General features: G+C 34.4%; 1 protein-coding gene across 4 annotated transcripts in view; it reads right to left on the bottom strand.

The window, feature by feature from the left end:
• LOC5567164 (protein TANC2) overlaps window positions 1-20,240 on the bottom strand; it is a 441,714-nt gene that overhangs the window by 57,787 nt on the left and 363,687 nt on the right. For all 4 annotated transcript variants that reach the window (XM_021853064.1, XM_021853065.1, XM_021853067.1 and 1 more), the window contains one exon: window positions 13,621-13,815. In XM_021853064.1, the coding sequence (XP_021708756.1) occupies window positions 13,621-13,815 (195 nt within the window). The remainder of the gene's footprint in view (window positions 1-13,620; window positions 13,816-20,240) is intronic.

The raw sequence follows: 20,240 nt of genomic DNA, 5'->3' as shown, positions 1-20,240 counted from the left end.
ATTGCAAACAACAACGAGGTGATGACAGTCTGTATGTGTGAGAATTGCAATCGCCCGAAAACATGTTCTACAAGTTCGTGCAGCATGCAACGGTGCGTTTGCAGTTTTTGAAAGTAAGCCAATCTGTATTATAAAAGTCAATCAAACAGGATACTTCGGTTCAAGTTGCTGTGTTCAGTTTACAGGCGTACCTTATCTGAAGCTTCTGCATATCTAAATCGAGAATACATATCGCGTTGCATTATAGTCTTCGGTACGATTACTGTGAAACCACTTTTGCATGAAGTCGTGTTTGATAGATATCTTGATAAATACGTCATTCAACGGTGTGCAAGGGAGTCTAGAGCTACCATACATGGAAGTGAACACGTTTGAATCCAGATCATGCATATGGTTGATTATAGTTATGTTTCAAATCGCAATAGCTAACCATATTTTAGAATGCAATGAACAAGCCCAAATAAGGGGCACGAATAGCCGTAGAGGTAAATACACAGCTATTTAGGGAGGCAACACTGAGGGTTCGAGTCCAAGTCCTGCAAAAATAGACAAATAATGAAGCTAATAACTGTGGAAATGCTTATAAAACACTAAGCTGATAAACAGGCTCTGTTCTAGTTGGGACGTAGCTCTAGAATATGAGTATAAACATTAAGGCATTTCAATACTCAAAAATGTTTTAATATCCAATCTCCCATATCTTCCTTATCATCCTTACCATGAAATAGTGTTCTGTGAAATTTTCAGCTTTAGAGAGCGGATAGAAGAAGAATTATCCATCAATTTGTTTGCGATTATGTAGTTCCATATGAGATTATAGCCTTGTATACTTCTGAAAAAAAAAACCAAACAAAATTAGCTCAAAACAGTTTTGTATCTTCAGCAGGTTTCAATGTTTGAAGAATGAGTTTTCACTATGTTCACATATTTGTACTGACTGTAATCATATAACATAAGTAGAACTTAGTAGTGATAGACAGTTGAACACTTGTACCCACTTCCAGCTGCTGGCAAGTGGTATATCTAGTAAGAAAGACACCGAACTGTTATTTATAATAAATCTTCGAGCTGTTTAGTAGAATAGGTACCTATAAGTAGATGAAAAACCCGAATTTAGTACTATACCATTTAATTCCACTAGAGTTTATATCCTTTGACAGATACGCGTATTTCGACCTCAACTGTAAGGCCGTCTTCAGTCTTCTACAGTAGACTCGAGTCGAGTCTAGTACACGACACTGAAGACGGCCTTACAGTTGAGGTCGAAATACACGTATCTGTCAAAGGATACAAACTCTAGTGGAATTAAATGGTATAGTACTAAATTCGTTTTTTTCACGTGTTATTTATTTTATTACGTGAAAAAAGCTTTCAATTCTAAAATCCTTCCATTCACATCATAATATTTTATGCTAGGAAAAACATAGATACCTAATGTACATTAGCGCGGGAAGAAGGTAGGACAGGTAGGACATGTACTTCGCACAAAAATACCTAGGTAGGACGGCCTATGGGTTAATACGATTAATAAAAAGCAAGATCAGCAGAAAGATTGAAAAATAAATTAAACTAGATATTTATCATCTGTTCAATATATCAACATCGTACTTATTCTTATGAAGAATGGAAGACATTATATGGTTTTTCATTGTTTTCTCATGCTTAGTGAAGCGTGACATGACTTATGCATGACCCCCAAAAAGTGCTGGCTTGTATGAGGAACGTTTGAGAATATCTATAGCGAAAATCTTGGGAAATTAACTGTAGGAATTGTTACAAGAAAGTTCAATAGAACTTAGAATAATTAATGGAGCATTCCAAATTTCTGAAACAATCAATATATGGTTTCCTAAAGAAATCTACGTTCAACCCTGTATATGTTCTGGGACAAATTGCCGTCAGCATTCCTGGAAGTAATTCTGGAGAAGTTTCAGGAACATTCATTGAGAATTATCAAAAGATTCTTGATGAATATTTGGAACAAGTAATGAATTAAACTAAGACCAGTCGCATCGTTTTATGCACAGTACGAGAGTGATTTCTAAACGAGCTATCACTCTTGATATAGTCTATCAAAGCATTGCTACACAAATTAACAGAATTTTTGCTGTCCTGATGCAAAATTGTATAGGCTCCAGAGACCATAACACGTTTAACATGCTCTTCAAAAAATTTGTCTCAGATTCCCCGAGGAAAAGCTACAGGAATTATCATAGAGATTTTGTTTAAAATACTTTCAAAGTCTTCTAGAGGAATCCCTTCAAAAAATATTTAAGAGATTTCTCTACCAATCCTTTCAGATATACCACCAGCGATTTTTCAAAGGATGCTTAAAAGAATTTCACCAGAAATTGCTCCAGGAAGTACATGAGAACTCCAAAGCTACTATTTCCAGTAATTTCCTCAGGTATTATTTTGATCTTTTCCCCGAAACTGTCGTAGAATTTCCTCCAGATATTTTTTCACTATTCCTTAAACGCAATTCTCCAGTTTTTACTCTAGGAGATCTTCCATATATTTCTACAGATTTTCTTCCAAAGAAATTCCCAAATGTGTTTGAAGAAAAAAAAAGTAGCAAAAGGGGGTTTTCAAGAAATTCTGCAAGAATTCCTCCACCTGATCATGTGGATTCCTTTAAATATTCATCCACATTTCCTCCCAGAAATTCAAAACTCCTTTTTTTCTTGGAATTATTATAGCATATTATCCCGCAGTTTTTCCAAAAAACTCTTCAAAAGTTAAAGAAAGATCCCACGCAATGTTCAAAAGTTTATTTAAGTTTTTAAACCAGTTAATATTACAGATTTTTTTCCAATAGTTCCTGCAATCATTCCTGTACAAATTTCTTCTGTCTAATCTTTTTCTAAAAATTCCTTTAGAAAATCCTGTGGTATATCCCGAGATTTGATTGATTTTATCTATGAAATATTGAAGGATTTTACTTATGAAATCTTCTAAAACTTCGTCATAACTCCAGTAGTTCTTTCAGAGATCCTGTTCACTTAGCATGACTTTAAAACATACACAGGTTTTATCAGAGGTTACTTATAGATTTTCTATAGAAATTCCATACGGATTTATATTTCTGAACAAATTGCTTGGCATTTCTCTGTAGACATTCTTGGAAGAATTCTTTTAAAATAAACTTTTAAAATTTACTTTAGAAAATCTTAGCGTAGAATAACTCTGGAGCAATTGCAGACGGCATCTTGTTTAGTTCAAATCATAGGAACCTCTCACGCCGATGACCTGGGATCGAATCCCATCCCCGAGATAGTCACTAAAAATTTCAATGACGACTTCCTTCGGAAGGGAAGTAAAGTCGTTGGTCCCGAGATGAACTAGCCCAGGGCAAAAATTCTCGTTAATAAAGATTGAAAAAAAAAAAAAAAATCATAGGAACCCTTGAAATTTCTGGAGGCGTTTCTGAAGAAGTTAAATATCGATTGAATTTTAGAAGAAGGAAGTGTCAGGGAAATTGTGTATGAATCACTGGATAAAATCTTGGCAGAGTAAGGACATTCTTAAAAAAATATTAAAGAATTTAATCTCATGAGAAATTCCAATTTAATTCTATGAGAAAAACGCAGGTTGAATTCTTGAGGTATTTTATACGAAACTCCTTGGGAAATAATTACCAAATTTTCAGAGTAATATTTGAACATGAAATTCTTAGAGAAGATCATAAAAAAATTCATACACAATACGAGAACTTGTAGTAATTTAACGGGGATTTTTTTTAAGTTTTAGATCCTAGATAAACAGGTGCTCTTATGGTATGAAGAATCAAACTCCCATCTCCTGGCTCCTATTAGGTTTCGTTTTGGTTCATTGATTCCTGTTCGGTCTTTTTTCGGCCTCCTTTTGATTCCTTCTAGGGCAAAAGGGGTAATAATTTCCTTTTTTTAAGGTCCTCGATAACTATCAGCCCTGTAAAGACGGAAAAATTTCTTAGTCTTAAAGTAACGACTGGCACTATACGCGTTTGAACCCCTTAAATATAGTAACTTTCAATTCCAAGCGTAAGATTCCATAGGGTTACAATTTTTCATTGCTTGACTGTCTACAAAATATGTGTTAACGTTTGTCCTACCCATGGTTTAGATGTTTAGAAGGTGAACGTGCCTCTGCTAATGTATAAAGTATCAATTATCAATTATCTCGCATATGAGTGGCATAAATTTAATTCTTAAGTTGTACCATAAATAGCTATTTCCATTTACTTGTCACTCTGAACGTTGAACGTTGCTATTGGTTCATTTCAATACGATGTCGGTTAATGTATTGGTGGTATAAAACTTTGACATTCCATTGTTTTTTTTTATCGGAATGCAAATATCAAAGTGAGTGCAACTTTTTGAGCTCGAGTCCCACTTTCGTTATGTGCTACAGTGCTAACGTGTTTGGTGCACATGTGGGCCTCCTTTAAATCACCACCGAAAATCAGAATAATAGAAGTTGCACAGAGATCAAAAGGCTTAGAATTTGAACTTGATTACCAATGGAAACATGAAAAACGTAATAACAGTACGAATTCTGAGAGATTAAGTGCATTTAAAAAATATGTTCTTGGATTTTACAAAAGATACGGTTTGAGCCACCTTAGTATAATCAATTTCTTGTATGAAAGCCTCAAATGTTTTTATGACATTTTAATAATATATTTTGCAGTCTTCTAACTTTTAAAGATATTGGGGAATATTTAAAGATGTTGCTTGTATGATGGTGAAAAAGGGGTCAAAAATGGCTACTCCTAAAATTCCCGCTATCTACACTAATAACTTTTATTTGAAAATTTGCATTAACATTCATTGGTCAGTAGTAGGTATGTAATATTATTTTACACTTATACAGGTATACCTTGATTAAGTTGGCCCTCAATTATATGGACCCTCGATTTTATGTATATTTTACCTCGATTTTATGAAGTGCATCATGCTTATAGAGTGGTGGGGTCCGGTCATGCCACAAAAAAAAGTGCAAGATGATAGTACTACATTTTCTTAAAATTTATGGAAGGGATTATTGTAGTATGTTCAAGAAAAAACTACTAATTGAACACTTTTGCAAAAGAAAAAAGGAAATTTGAGTTTAAAGGTATTTGCTCGCCTTACTAATGGTTTTAAGTATTTAATTTTTTTCTGTTGCAAAAGTGAAGTAAAGTGTTAAAGTTCAATCAGTAGTTTTTTTCTTAAGATGGTAGTAGTTTTGAAATAGCATGGCATCAGTGCGACTTCTAGTCTTCTTTTTGACATTCAAGGGTTTCTTATATAAATTTTGTTTTAACCAGCGAATACCACATGTATAGCGTGATGTAAATAAAAAAATATTTTTTTATATATTGCGATTTATCACATTCAATATAGCTTAAACTAAGTCCTTTGTGATTAGCGCGGACTACAATTGTTAACTACCATTTTCAATTATGGATTCCACAATTTCGAATTTCTCACTCTTCGATTTTAAAAATGCACAAATTGATCCAAGCGCTTTACCTGAGTTAACCCGCAAAACTTTTTTAGTAGTTGCTCAATAAGTCAATTACTTTAAAGATTATGCATCATTTATCAGGATTTTTTAGACAAACCCGCTGAAATTATTATGGTAGTTTTTATATTACTGTAAATTTCTCTTGGAGCTCTGTCATGATTTTTTTTCTGCGGATTATTCCAGAGCTACAGAAAATTGTCCCAATGATTCGTGAACAAATTTCTCCTGATGTTTTGTTTTAAAGTTTTTCAGGTGCCCCCAAGAGTTTTCTCTGACACATCTTCAACAAAACTACTCAATGAATCATTTCAAACATTTTAGAAGATATTCTTTAGAAGTTCTGCGAAAACTATAAAAACAATTCTACAAAACAATTGTTTTCTGATACGCGCGTTACTACTGAGGAAACGGGTCATGCAAGAACATAATGAGATTAAGGTGAAACATCTCGGAATCCGAAGATGGCTGTCACAATGGCCGACTTGTGCCCCTACTCACGTTTTAAAAGGCACAAAACTGAAGAAATAGTTGGTAAACCTTTCTGATCTTATTATTTTAAGCTTTGTGCTAGTGCACAAAGCCAAAATAAAAAGTTCACTGTTGTTGGATGCTTCCTTCGCATGATTTGTGCCTTTGAAGTTTCAGTGCAACCTTAGAAATTGATTCCAAACTGTTTCACCTTAAACTATGAAATTTTGCCGCGTTTGCTATCTGACCTGCAGTCATGGTGCTCTCCTGACCGTTATTGCCAGAAAAAAATCTCCAAAAAATCTGTGGTCACCAGTCGTTTTCTATAACTTAGTTGCATGTCTGGGCAAAATATAAAAAAAAAGTAGGGCCCGTTCTGAAGTTACGCCCTTTTGAATGTGTAAGTCCACTAATTCAAAGGAAATCTGAGATATTTAAACGGGTTTTCATTGGCCGTGGTTATCAGAAGAAATATACCATCAAAGTTTTGTTCAAATTTGTTTTTTTTTTGGTTATTTGGAACCTCTGGTTGGAGTTTTGGATGAGAATATTGATGAAATTTGGAGTTACGCTCTTTTTGAGGTGTAACCATTAAAAACACTATTTTTAAATAGATTAATTAGACATTCTAATATCGTTAAGCATGTTCAAATGTTTTGAATGATACACTGCACTTACATGTGGCGACAGTCTTTCACGATTGATTGATTTTTCAAAGGCTCAAATGCTGTAAGTCATTACGGAGTCATTTTTGTGTCATTATTATTATTCATAAAATGATACCCCCTCGGCAGGCTTTGTAAAATTTAACGATCAAAGACATACCCATTTAACCACCTGCATTCATACAACACGCATGAGATTTATCGTTCGTGAAAGACAACGAGCCAAGAACTAAAACAAGATAGACAAACGCCACCCACTGTTTGTTGTTGATTGTGTCACTACTTGTAACATTCGCTGACACACTTTCATTCTGATCAAAAAACAGAGGCGAATATTTTATATTTTGTGCTATGTTTACTAGTGTTTTATGATCCAATAGATTATGATTCGGTTGTTAAAGGCTGAATTATCAGAAAATATGAAAGTTATTACCAAGTTTATGCAAAACATAAATCACCAGAATGGCTCGATACTGTTGTAGTCCGCGAGAGTTGCTGCTCTTGAACGCTCTCGCGCCACGTACCAAACGAGAGAGTGTATATTTACTGTGCTTAAACGGTTTTTATTACGGTAAATAGTATCCTCTCAATGTTTGAAGTGATTCGGAAGAAATTTGACTGTGCACATGCTATTTGAAGTTTATATGTAGATTACTATGGAAAACGCCAACCGTTTGTGTTCAGCCCTCTTTCTCGTCGTCATAATATTTTATGAAAAAGTGAACAAACTCTACTCATATGAAAGCCTTTCAGCTACAACTTTGCTGAAGACCACATTTCGATTAGACGTCAGAATAAATTGCTATTCATAATCATAAAGTGGGTTTGCATTTTGCATGCTTACAAAACTGCCCGGCAGGCAACAGTGGTGCTCTTGGCGGGTATAATAGATCAAAGTAGTCCAGGCTAATATGTTCTACAGCAAAAAAGCAGTGTTGCTCTGAAAGTAATTGAATGATCATCTCAGCATGATTTAGACTTTGGTATCAAGTATAGCAAATTATAAAAGCAAACATAAAAGATTCAAATTTATGTGATTGTGGACCATTCTATGAAGATATTGAGCATATAATTTTTCATTGTCCAAGATACGTTATACCAAGAAAATTTTTTTTAAAACAAATTCAAAATTTAAGTCATATTATTCCAATATCTGTTAGAGATATTTTAGGAGATATGTGTCTTCCAATATTAAAACTTTTATTTCAGTTTTTGAATTAAATCTCCTATTATGTACTTATGATACTTGTCTTTTTTTCGTACGTTTCTTTTCTGCTTAGAACAGTTTTCTCTATGTGGTACCTTAACTATTATGGACCTCTCCTAGGACCTTTCACTTCTTCAAGGATTTGGCTCAGCTATGGATCAATGCCGTTTGAGCTTCTTATTGTTAAGATAGTTTATTTTGTAATGTGCTTAGAAAACATGAAGAGGTTTTGTGCCTTTACGAGAAAGATTTCAGTAAGAAATCACTCAAAGGAGCTTTTCTCTGTTGTCCTGAGTAGTGTTTCATTTAAAGGGCAAATTGTCCACTGGACGTATCAACCTATTGGTGTCTTCATTTGTGCGTTATAATGTATTTCAAAGCATGCCAATGAAGCACGTGCCCAGTTTTGTGAGGATGGAGAGAATAACCTAGCCTAGAATCAAAATTATGAATCATCAAAGACTACGTACGAAGGGGGTCTGAGATGCCCAAAAGATAGTCTACGTAACGTGGTATATGAATGATCAATCATAGGAGTTTTTAAGATCTAAATGGTTCCTTGATCAAAGTGCCAATTTAGCTTTGAAGCTTAAATTTTCATTGGAAGTCTAACATTTTGATTACGACTTCCAGACCCTCCCCCTTATTTACGCTAATGCCCAAAACGATGGTTATTCCTAACTTGGTCAAGCCACGATTTTTACGGTTCTCCTAAGAAAACATTCAGATATAAGGAATTATACGAAATTGTAATAATATTACAAATTCTTTTGACTCCGTTTTACCTTATGGCGCTTGAGCCTTCAAATACATGACAAAGTAAAACAAAATCATAGTTTTTTTTCTCGTTTCTTAAAGGTATTCAATGAAGAAATGTACGCAATTTGAATTAGAACGTAATACTCCAATAACGGCAGCCTTCGTCACGATTTTTTTTAATTCAAGCAAGCAATGATACACTGAACCTTGTATCAAAAATCAGTTTTCCAGCGATAATAATACAATTTAATGAACTTTTAACATAATAGAAAACAAAAAGTGTGATAAAAACTTGCTTCAATTTTATGTACAATTCGATTTTATGGAAAATTTTGAAATCAAAATGTTCACTAAATTAAGGTATACCTGTAATAGGAGAGATTTGAATATGAGTCAAAACGGTATATGATTCATCGAGACTTGGATAACAATAGCAATGATTATATTAATACTATTTTCAATTTTGCTACAGATATTTTCATTTAATGAACTTGGATGACAATCATAATGAAGCAATAAGAAGACCGATTATCTATTTTATTTTGTTGTATAGAAATTTCCTGCCTTTATAGTTTGAAAAAAAGGACCTATCGCGGCTGGATTGAACAATAAATACTCAACTTAATTTTCGTAGTGGTATTAGATTAAACGATTGTCCAGCTTTACTCTCATCAGATATTCGACCAGTTTTTGCGGACAAGGAGCAATTGCTTTCAAAAAAGCACATGAGTTTCATTATAGGTCACAGCCATTCCATGAAAAACCGATCTAGTGGGTCATCGAATTCCGTGAAAATTTGCTATTTTGTTCCTTATTTGAAATAAGGATACACGTGTTTTAATGGATTTTTTGATTATGGTGACCATTTCCGAAATAGGGTCGCGAAAAATCGCGATTTTGCACAATTCGACCGATTTTCAATATTTTTGGACGAAATGAAAGCTAAAGATTTTGACTTTTCAGGAAAAATATGTAAAATTATAAATTGTTTTTTTTTTACTTGAAAAAAAAAATAATAATTTCCGATTTTCGTGTTTTGAAGGCCTCGGGACCAATGGAGCTATTGCTGTTCTCATTTTTTCTTGAAAGTTCAGAAAATTTTAAGTTTGCTGTCAAATTTTCAGAGATATATGTTTTTTAGTTTTTGAGATATATTTTTGAAAATAAAAACTCGTCATTTTTCATCGGCACACACTGTAGGTCTTAGCGTATTAGATTTTTATTAAAAAAAATCATACTTTTAAACAGCTCAACCGATTTTCAATCTTTTTTTATGGAATGAAAGCTTATGATTTCAAAGTTTCAGAAAAATATAAAACTTTGAAAAAATATATTTTTTACGTGAAAATATTTAAAAATTTCTAAAAAAATACTAGAATTTTTTATATTTTGTCACGTAAAAAAATAATTATCAGATTTTTTAATTTTGTATGAAAAGTTGCCCAGACAACCAAAATGTACGTATAACGAAATCACCTGGAGGCTTTATATTGCAAAATTTCACTTATAAGATGTCGCGAAAAGGCCTTCTACGTACAAAAGTGGAGGCATTATGCGTGCATATATTATGTGATGAATAATAACATACAATGCGAGTGTATAAATATTCTACCGAACTAACCTGTGATCTTATGCGACTTAACTTATGATAACAAATGTTGATTTGACAGCTGCTACGGATTGATTCGACTTACTTTGTACGAGTGTACGAGACGAAACAAAATGAACTTACAAAAGAAGTGTTTTATGCGAGGAAACTCATTATTCTGACGAGTTTATCCACGGTGTTTTGCGGGTTTGATGTAATTAGTATGAATAAACGAGTTGTAACGTGAACTTTCATGCGATTTCTGGTTGTCTGGGTGAAATCTCAAATTTTCATTCTATAAAAAAAAAAAAGATTGGAAATCGGTTGTGCTGTTCAAAGGTTATGATTTTTTTTTCAAATAATAAATCTAATGCGCTGAGACCTACAGTGTGTGCCAATGAAAAATGATCGATTTTTTATTTTCAAAACAATATATCTAAAAAACTAAAAAACATACATCTTTGAAAATTTGACAGTAGACGTAAATTTTTTTTAAATTTCAAGAAAAAATGAGAACAGCAATAGCTCCATTGGTCCGAGGCCTTCAAAACACGAAAACACGTAATTAATTTTGTTTTCCTGTAAACATTTTTTTTTTATTTTATATTTTTCCCGAAAAGTCAAAATCTGTAGCTTTCATTTCGTTCAAAAAGATTGAAAATCGCTCAAACGGTTCAAATGTTATATTTTTTTTTGATAATAATTTGTATTGACAACAGTTTGGAAGAACTATGAACGCTTATACAACTTTCAGTTAAATTCTGAACAAAATTACAGCCGAAGCTCGTTATAACGACATCGCAAGGGACCGTCGGTATACGGAGATGTCGCTATAAAATCGTCGTTATAAAGAAGTTGGATGTCGTTATGGAGCATGGAGGAATAAAACGATCATAATATGTACTAAAATAGCTAAACGAATGTCGTTATATTGAGTGACTATTGAATACAACACTAATGTCGCAATAGAGAACGGTCGAAACAGAGAAATGTCGCTATAAAAGTTGAAATTAGTATGGGAATTTGAAGGGACCATCGGAAATGTCGTTATAGAGAGATTTGTCGTTATAAAAGTTGTCGTTATAACGAGCTTCGACTGTATAAATAACTAGTGCTCGGCAAACTTCGTCTTGCCATCAAGTAGGCTGTTCAAAAACGCTATGGATCGTCCATACAAAATGGCAGTTCCGTTGACGCTCGTTTTTACAACTTTCCCGTTGAATATCCTGGGATTTTTTACACACAAACACGTCGGAACACTTGACGAACAAAACGGAAAAATAATCATTCAAATCGATTGACCCCGTTCGGAAGCCATTTCGTGACATACAAACACCACTCCATTTTTATTTATATAGATAGATAGATTAAACAATTCTGTAGATTTGTGTCAAAATTATAGTCAATATCAATACAAAATTATAAAAATCTGGTTCAAATGGGAAAAAGTACGATACAATATGGAAATATCGAGTATTCAGTACCTTGATAGTAAAATCAAGAACATGTATGAATTACTGAGTATTTTTGACTTTTCAAGATTATTCCAAGAAATAGAGTACTGTAATTTTGATAGTATCATTCCGGAAAGTTGTGACAGTTTGCTGTCCCAGAAGAGTTTTATTTTTTTTTGTAGCTTTGATGTTTTTTTCATTGATGAATTGGAACTGAAAAAATCAAAGGAAAATATATGTTAATTACTACTATCTTAAAAATAACATAATCTTATGTCATAATATCTTTGTTGGAAATCGTATGAAATTTGCATTTTAAATTTTTAATGCGTCGTTATTAGAGAGTTTTGTAATTATTATCTTCGAAATCGCAATACTAAATCTTTGTTCATCATCATGTTTCAAATGATAGTGAGCTATTTAGCAGAAAATCGAGGTTCTGATTATTTTTATAAAATCAATGAACAAAGTGCCAAACTCTTCTACTTTTATGTTGTGAGTATTAATTTTTGTCAAATTTAACCACCATATTTTTGTTTGAGGTACAATTATTTTATAAATTAGATGCTTCACATTTTTATCATGAACTTATTTATTTAATTTTAATCAAATGAACGAGGGTTGAAAATTCAACATCCAATTTTGAACATTCAGAAGATAAAGAAATCAGAAGCAGGTTTGAAAAACGTGAACAAGCGTAAAAGTGTATCGGTCAAAAAGTCGATAGCAGCGACTGTGAGGTAACAGTGTGTATTAGAGGTTTCTCAAAAATAACAGTTTTTTTTCAACTCGCGGTGCCACGGCGCACTGTTTTGGAAGTACTGCTCTCGTCCCTGCAAAAGAAGTTGAAAAGGATGACTAACTGGATACCTATTAAAAAGTGTTGCAGAGATCACAGGAAGTTGGATGTTGTTAGTGAAAAGGCCATAGGACCTTCTGCTTAGAAACCAGAAGAGGTAGCCATTAGAATACCGACCACGTACTGTAGCTACTGTCAATCTCTAAAATAGTCATAACTTGAGCTTCACACAAGTAGAATTGTGTAAATTTATCAAGTAAGGAAGGTTGTCAAAATGATTGGGATAGGCAAAAATTTGGACAATTTCTTAACGCTGTAACTTTGCCAAATTTTGAACGTTTTTCCTTCTTTAAGAAGTACTGGATGGGTAAACTGATGTTATTTTGATGTGCTCCCACGGAGATAAACTATGGTCATAGGATACCGGTGATAATCTTTAAACATGCCTCATGTAGAATAATTATGATGTGATTTCAGCAAGGATGTCAGTTCGTCATGAATAATCCTATGGTAGATTGAAAATGAATCCAAGACCGCTACATGACGCCGCCAGGTGCCTCGGAAATCTTTACCATAGAAGACATTTAGGGTTTAACATCAAAACATAACTCATACTTCACGTCTTGTATTGAATAGGGTAACTGTAGACCCAAAAGAAGATATTTGATTATTGTGGCATCGTATGTCCCCGAAGGTTCGTCATTGGGGACAATTGTGTTCTAACACCAACACATATCGAGCGATGGCTCTTTCCTCAACTGTAGACGCATGGTGGAAAGTGTATTCAGTGGACAATTTTGGAGCAACTGAATATCCTCGAGGATACCTGTATGTAATTGGAAACCATTCTTGTTTAATTTATGATCTCGCCCTAAAAGCCATTGGTAATCAAATGTGTAGCTTGTTGTAACTGAGCATGTTACGATGAAGAGAAGATCCTCCTCGATCTCTCAGTTGTGACAGTTTTTATCTTGGTGCATTCATTTGCTTAAAAACGAGCTACACACTCGGTTACCAATGGCTTTTAGGGCAAGATCATAAGTAATGCGAGAATTGTGTTTGAATGCCAAAACGTATCAAGTGACGGCTCATTCTTCATGTCGTATTGTGATTAGGGGAAATGTAGGATATGTGACTATAGTTGACGTATGTCTAGTGGAATGTGTATCTAATGATGATTTAAAACTTACCATGGTCGATATCCGGTTGCGAGGCAGGGTGGCAGATGGGGCAGATTTCGTTCCGGAACATGCACGAGTAGCACCGCTCATGACCACAGGTGTCAATCAGTTTCCTCTTTTTACCCTTATCGAACGGCATCTGACAGCTTGGACATAGTGCGCCACCGGTTTCGTTTTCCAAAATCTTCCGAATCGCAGCCAAATCTGGGGGTGAAGGAACCGAGAAAGGAAAATGCATCGAATAAGACAGGCGTTCGTTTGGAGCAAAAGGAGAAATGGGTTATTTATCATTCGGTTTGAGAAAAGGAAAACAGCGGACGTGCTGCATGAGTTCAAAAGTAAACCTGTAATAAGCACATATTTCTTCTCAAGTGCCAAACTACAGTTATTGTTTTAATGAAGCGCTATCCCCCCGATGCGAAGGGACCCTGCGGCAAAAGTGCAGTCGAAATCGCCGTGGTGGTCCAGTCGATTGTTTTTCATTACTCGCAAATAGTAGGGTTTATGTTGCAGAATAGCCAATATTTTGCCAGGTTTAAAGGTGCCTTTTTAGCAGAAAACAATGATAAGTTTCGGCGGCGGTGGTTTGCCTCGGGATCAGCGCCATAATGCTATGGTTATCCGCTTTGCGAGACTGGCATTTAAATTGCCTTCTGCGAGCGATTTATGAGGTGAGGAAGCATGGCAGAGAATTCGATTTGAGAGGAACGAATTTTTCCCAGGACAAACCGTCGTATATGCACTCACTGAAAGTTGATGCGACTGTGCCTCGCAGTGCCGTTGAAGCTTTTATATAATTGCTAAATATCACAAACTGCCTTCTGTTTTCAGTGTATTATTCGCAGAAGCGAGCGAGATTCATTTTAACGTGTGAGAAATTAATGATTTGGAAGCGTGATTCGGATATTATCTGACAATTTACATGCTCTCATATTAATCAGGATAAAGTAGATAATGATCAGGCATGGTAAAGATATTTCCGATTCGAAAAAGCTCAGTCGCTCTCACAGGTGATAAATTTGTCACCGAATTGCTACTGATTTTTTCTTGGTCAACTTTCGAATTATCGGAATACAACAAGTTGAAATGGCGGAACATTTTTTTTGGTATCGAAGAGGTTCGAATAATCGTTCAACATGAGAAAGATATATTGAGAGAAATATATGTTTAAATATAAAAATACTGTTTTATCTTAATTTTCTGTCGTTGCGTCTCAGCAGAGACAGATATTGATTCTTAACCTTATGTTCATTATTACCACCTTCCACCCCCCGAATTACGAAAACTACCGTTCAAGTTGTGGATTATCTTTATGCGGTTGGTCCATCGATTTAGAATTTGAAGCTAGTTGACTGAATAAGTAGTATATTGAGCAATTCTCGCTGAAACCAGGCCGCCATCGGCACCCATCGTTAGAATTCCAATTTTATGTCACTGATCGCTAGTTTTCGATAAAACTTAAGGGTGGTCCTTTTGGTTTTCTAAAATTGGTGGATTCCTCGTACGCCAGCTAGTTAAACAGTTTGCGCTAAAGCCCATTTTTTTTTTATAAATATTGGGTATTTCTTCACGTAACATGTCTAATATTTCGCATGGAACACATAGCAAACTTAGTGGCATCGTATAGAGAAAGGATATAGCTTCCCAGACAACCAAAATGTACGTATAGCGAAATCACCTGGAGGCTTTGTATGTACAAAATTTCACTCATAAGATGTCGCGAAAAGGTCTTCTACGTACAAAAGTGGAGGCGATATACGTGCATATATTATGTGATGAATAATAGCAATACGAGTGTATAAATTTCCATCCGAACTAACCTGTAATCTTATGCGATTTAGCTTATGATAACAAATGTTGATTTGACAGCTGCTACGAATTGGTTCGACTTACTTTGTACGTGTGTACGGGACGAAACAAAATGTACAAATGAACTCATAAGAAAAGCGTTTTATGCGAGGAAACACATCAATCTGACGATTTCATACACCGTGTTTTGCGGGTTTGATGTAATTTGAACGAATAAACGAGTTATATCGTGAAGTTTGATGCGATTTCTGGTTGTCTGGGTTTCATTTAAAGTTAAAACAATTTTGGCGGCCATACTGAATTTGGCTGCCATCTTGAATTTTGTTAGAAAAATCGTTTTTTCATCGTTAGCGCATCGCTAGTTTTTAATTCTGAGATCATCATCAGAAAGCTGAGAAAAAATTGCGTAAGATAGGCTACAGAAACTAGGTGAGCAATGGTATTTACCCTATGTTTTGACGTATATGGCGAGTGCAATCAATGCAAACATCATTTTGTGTACAACAAAGAAACAAGTTTTCTATCGTTGGTGTTTTATTCGAGTCGAGTGAAGAATAAGAGAATAATTTTGAGTGATAAAATCTGGCGGCCATCTTGGATTTTGACGCCAAAAGCCCAAATCCGACACTGCCTTAGGGGGTACTGTAATTTAATTATTGTGCTATTTGTGTTATCAAATTTTTGTTGATGCAACTTACAATATAGTTTTCGTTTTTTGTCCTATGTTTTTTGGTACATACTAAAAGTTAAGAATCGTTAAGTTTAAAAAGGTTTGGATGGAATTGAGTTTTTAAATCTTACGCTACGAAAATCACTGTCTTTTTGTGCACTACTGGCAATTTTTCTTTAAGATATTCAGTGTGTGATGTGCCCTATCGGCGTAATTGATTCCCTCTCATCTATGCTACTTTCTATCGTAATTTGATCGTGTTGATTTTTACTCATATTTTTGTCTCGTTCATTTTTACTCTTAATGTGCAATAATGCTGCATATGGGGTACTGAGTCTATCTATATCTGTACGTTTGTTGACTGTATGATTTGTGTTGGTAATATGGCTTTTTCCAGAAATGGAAGTGTGGATTGTTTGTAGCTATGGTCGATAATTTGTGTATGTTCTAAATCGAATCTGTGATCGTGTTCAACGCAGTGTTGTATTAACGCTGTTGTAGTATCTATCAGTGCTACTCTAGCTGTTTCTGTGTTGTTGTCGTTCATCAGTCTCTCCAATTTAATAATATTTGACCGATGTTCTGCTAATCTTTTACGTAAATTATTTGTTGTCATACCAATATAACAATTCCTGCATGGTATCTTATAGATAACACTACTAACGTCTTCTTTGGCTACAGGGTATTTTACTTTGGTGTGTAGATCTTTGATTGTATGGTTTTGTTTTGTTGTGATTGATATGTTGGGATAATCTTTAGCTAAAATTTTGATGATGCGGTGCGAAAGTGCAGGAATATACGGTATTGCACGGTAAATCTTTTCATTATTCGTTATTTCAGGATGCTGTGGTACTGTAACGATGGCCCTGGAGGAATTTGCGTTGAGATTGCTCAATTGGAAGACGTCTGTGGAAGATGCTGCACGGTGAATGTTGTTGTTGACGAAGGTCCCAAGTAACCATAAGCACTAATAATAAGCCCTTAATTAGCATCATAGATGCGTACATGCATTACAATAGCACCACAAATGCTTACACACCTTATAACAGCACTTCCGCTGCATAGAAACCCTATTATGTTTAAATATGTTTAAATGCCATCCAGTGTTTTGACAGATATAATACCACGTGATTTGTGTGTGCATATAGTGGTAAGAGGGATTTAAATATAAATCTTCTCACTACTACAATTGCAGGTTTTATGACGGGGAAAAGTGATGGTTTAAATTGGTCACTTTTCTTTCCAATACTATGCATCTTATGTGGCCGTAGGAGCAAAGGAGAAGGACAACAACTCAACAATACGGGTGTCGCAGGTTCGAGACGCAAAATGAGGAATTTCATCATCAGAAAAAGGAGGATCAAAATGAGGCAATTGCAAGTCCTCAAAAGGGTGAAAACTACCAAAACGAATATGTCTGATACGGAGAAGTACTATCTGTATCATTTTATTACATTTTTTGCATACTATTAGAGGTTTCCGTTTTTATTCATTCATTTATTTACCTCGTATACCAGTTGCTTGGCCGCATACACGAAAGTTCTCTGGCTGCGTACGCGAAAGCACAAAATATTCGCCCCAAAAACCTAGCGAAAACAACTGACGTTTCTCACGTAGTCTTATATCAGCATTAGTGGTGCAGAGAAGCACGGTTATATCTTGGCACTATAATGGCACGCTATTTCGCCTTTTCTGGCATTATAATATCATTATATGCGTATATAAAACTGACATGCATCAAATGATTACCCTATATGCGTATATAATGCTGTTACCGTACCGCATTATCGTGCTTACTGATTACTTGGGGTTTCATTTGGTTGGAGTTGGAGTATTTCGGGAGGTGTGGGCATTGCTGGCAGGATGGCTGGCGGGGTGGGAGGCTGACGTGATGGTTGGCTATGAGCGACTTCTGACGTGTTGGCGATGATTTCGTTGATAGTGGGAGATGAAGGTGGTTGCGATTCTTAACTTTTAGTATGTACCAAAAAAACCTACACCAGACAGTTATAGTCCGAAAAAAACATAGGATAAAAAACGGAAACTATATTGTAAGTTGCATCGACAAAAAATTTATAACACAAATACAATAATTAAATTACAGTACCCCCTGAGGAAGACACAATACCCGTGTCGAAACGTCGGGCAAATAAGCACCTCGTTTTATCTTAATAAAGACTGCGTTGCCGGAAAAGTATTATGTATTCAAATACATTCCCGATCATTCCGAAGACTTTCCCAAACTTTTTCCTCGCACTATCACGTCCCATTTCTTTGTCAAGTGCACCTGTGAAAATTTTTCGTCAATCCGTTCATCCGTTCTCAAGCCATTTTGTGGCATACAAACACTACTCTATTTTTATTTATGTAGCTTTAAAAATTTACCTTCAGAAAAATTTACAAAAATCATCTTGGATTTTTACAAAGTTCCTTCACGGGTTTTCTCGTAGTGATTTTCGAAAAGAAATGTCATGTATGCAAACATGATTTTATTTTGAAACATTTGACATTATATGGATTATTTGTGTCTGCAAGAATTTCGAACGTAACTTCTAGAGAACCTAAAAAATTCAATGTAAATAAGATATTTCTGTAAAAGTTCTAGAGATAGCCTTCAAATAAATCCAAGATCCAAATCATTAAATTCAGAATTATTCATCAAATTTCTTGAACAATTTCCGGTGTAACATCTCTTGATGAAATAATCGAGGATTTATCACGGAATTTTCAAAAGCATTTATGGTTATACATCGGAAGGAAATTCATGGCAATATATCATGTGAAATTATTGGTATTATTATTGATATAAATAATTGTAGAAGTTCAGGAAGAAATTAATTTCAGAATTAAATTCTAGCACACTTCACGAGAAAATATCGTGGAATTCATTGACATTCTTTTGACAGAACATCCAAATCAAATTCGGCTGGAATTTCAGGAGAGGTCAGATTATAACCTTTCTCACACTTCAAAGTATTTCGGTTGAAGACCTTGCAAGAAGTTTCAACGAAATAATTGGTAAAATCAAATTCAAAATTTTTAAGAGATTTGCTTTTCAACTAAACACATAAACTGTGCATAGTATTTCTTGTTTGTTTGCAGGGTTTCTAATGAAACCCGTTTGAATTATTCTATCAAAATTCTAGAAATTTGTTAAATAAAAATTTCAGGAGGATCTGATAGATCCATCGAAAAATTTTGAAATTATTTTTGAAGAAATTTCATAAGGACATTACTGTTTTTATAAAAAAAAACTAATTGTATATTTGACTATTGATTTTCGAACCAACACCTTCTTTCATTGCAACAATCATGTTTTAGTATATGCTGCACTATGCATATAAAAATATACCCACTTTGTTTGAAAGTTATGTGGAAAAATACAGTCTTTATATGAACATTGAATCCCAATAGTAGCTGCAAAACTTGAATTATGTTCAAGTTTATATATTTTGCTGATGAGTAATCTGTGTGGTTGTGCTAAAATAATATGGCATAATTTATTAGAAAATTGAATACTTTTGTTTGAAAAGGCAAACTTCCAACTTTGAGCGTTATTTTCCCGATGCCTACTTTTTCATATGGGACAGTTATAACTTTATGGGCAGGATAATTCTTATACAAAAAAAAAACTGGTTTTGTTAAGATTGTATTTTCTTACTGCACTACTGGCAAAACAGAACTGACAACAAGTTTAACGAATCCACGCAGACTTTCTGTTGAATCTTCTGCAGTAAATTCTTTAGTATAGTTCAGAAAAAAAAAGATTTTACTCGTTGACAGCGGGTTATCATGAACTACTATGTATTGCGAAAATTCACATAGAATTTTTACCAGACCGTTGGTAGAAATATAAGGTTCAAATCGTGGAAAAATCTTTTACTTTTCATGATGTTTTGTCAAAATAAAGATTTTTTTTATTTTAAAACTATCAAAATATGTTACATGGCACTAGTAACAAAAAATGTGAGTAATATAGTTCTTACCATACATAATTACATCACATTTGTTTTGAGACTAGATCCGCAGAAAATTGTTGTAATTACATTATTCACATTGCCTAAACATAAAGATGATGTTGACTATTGATTGTTCTGTATCCACTTACCCCACGGTACATTATTACCAATATTATATTAAGGGTCGAGTG

This window comes from Aedes aegypti, chromosome 3 (genome assembly GCF_002204515.2).
Source record: "Aedes aegypti strain LVP_AGWG chromosome 3, AaegL5.0 Primary Assembly, whole genome shotgun sequence".
Classification (NCBI taxonomy): domain Eukaryota; kingdom Metazoa; phylum Arthropoda; class Insecta; order Diptera; family Culicidae; genus Aedes; species Aedes aegypti.
Note: the sequence above shows the minus strand (reverse complement) of the source record. Positions and strands in the feature narration are given on the sequence as shown.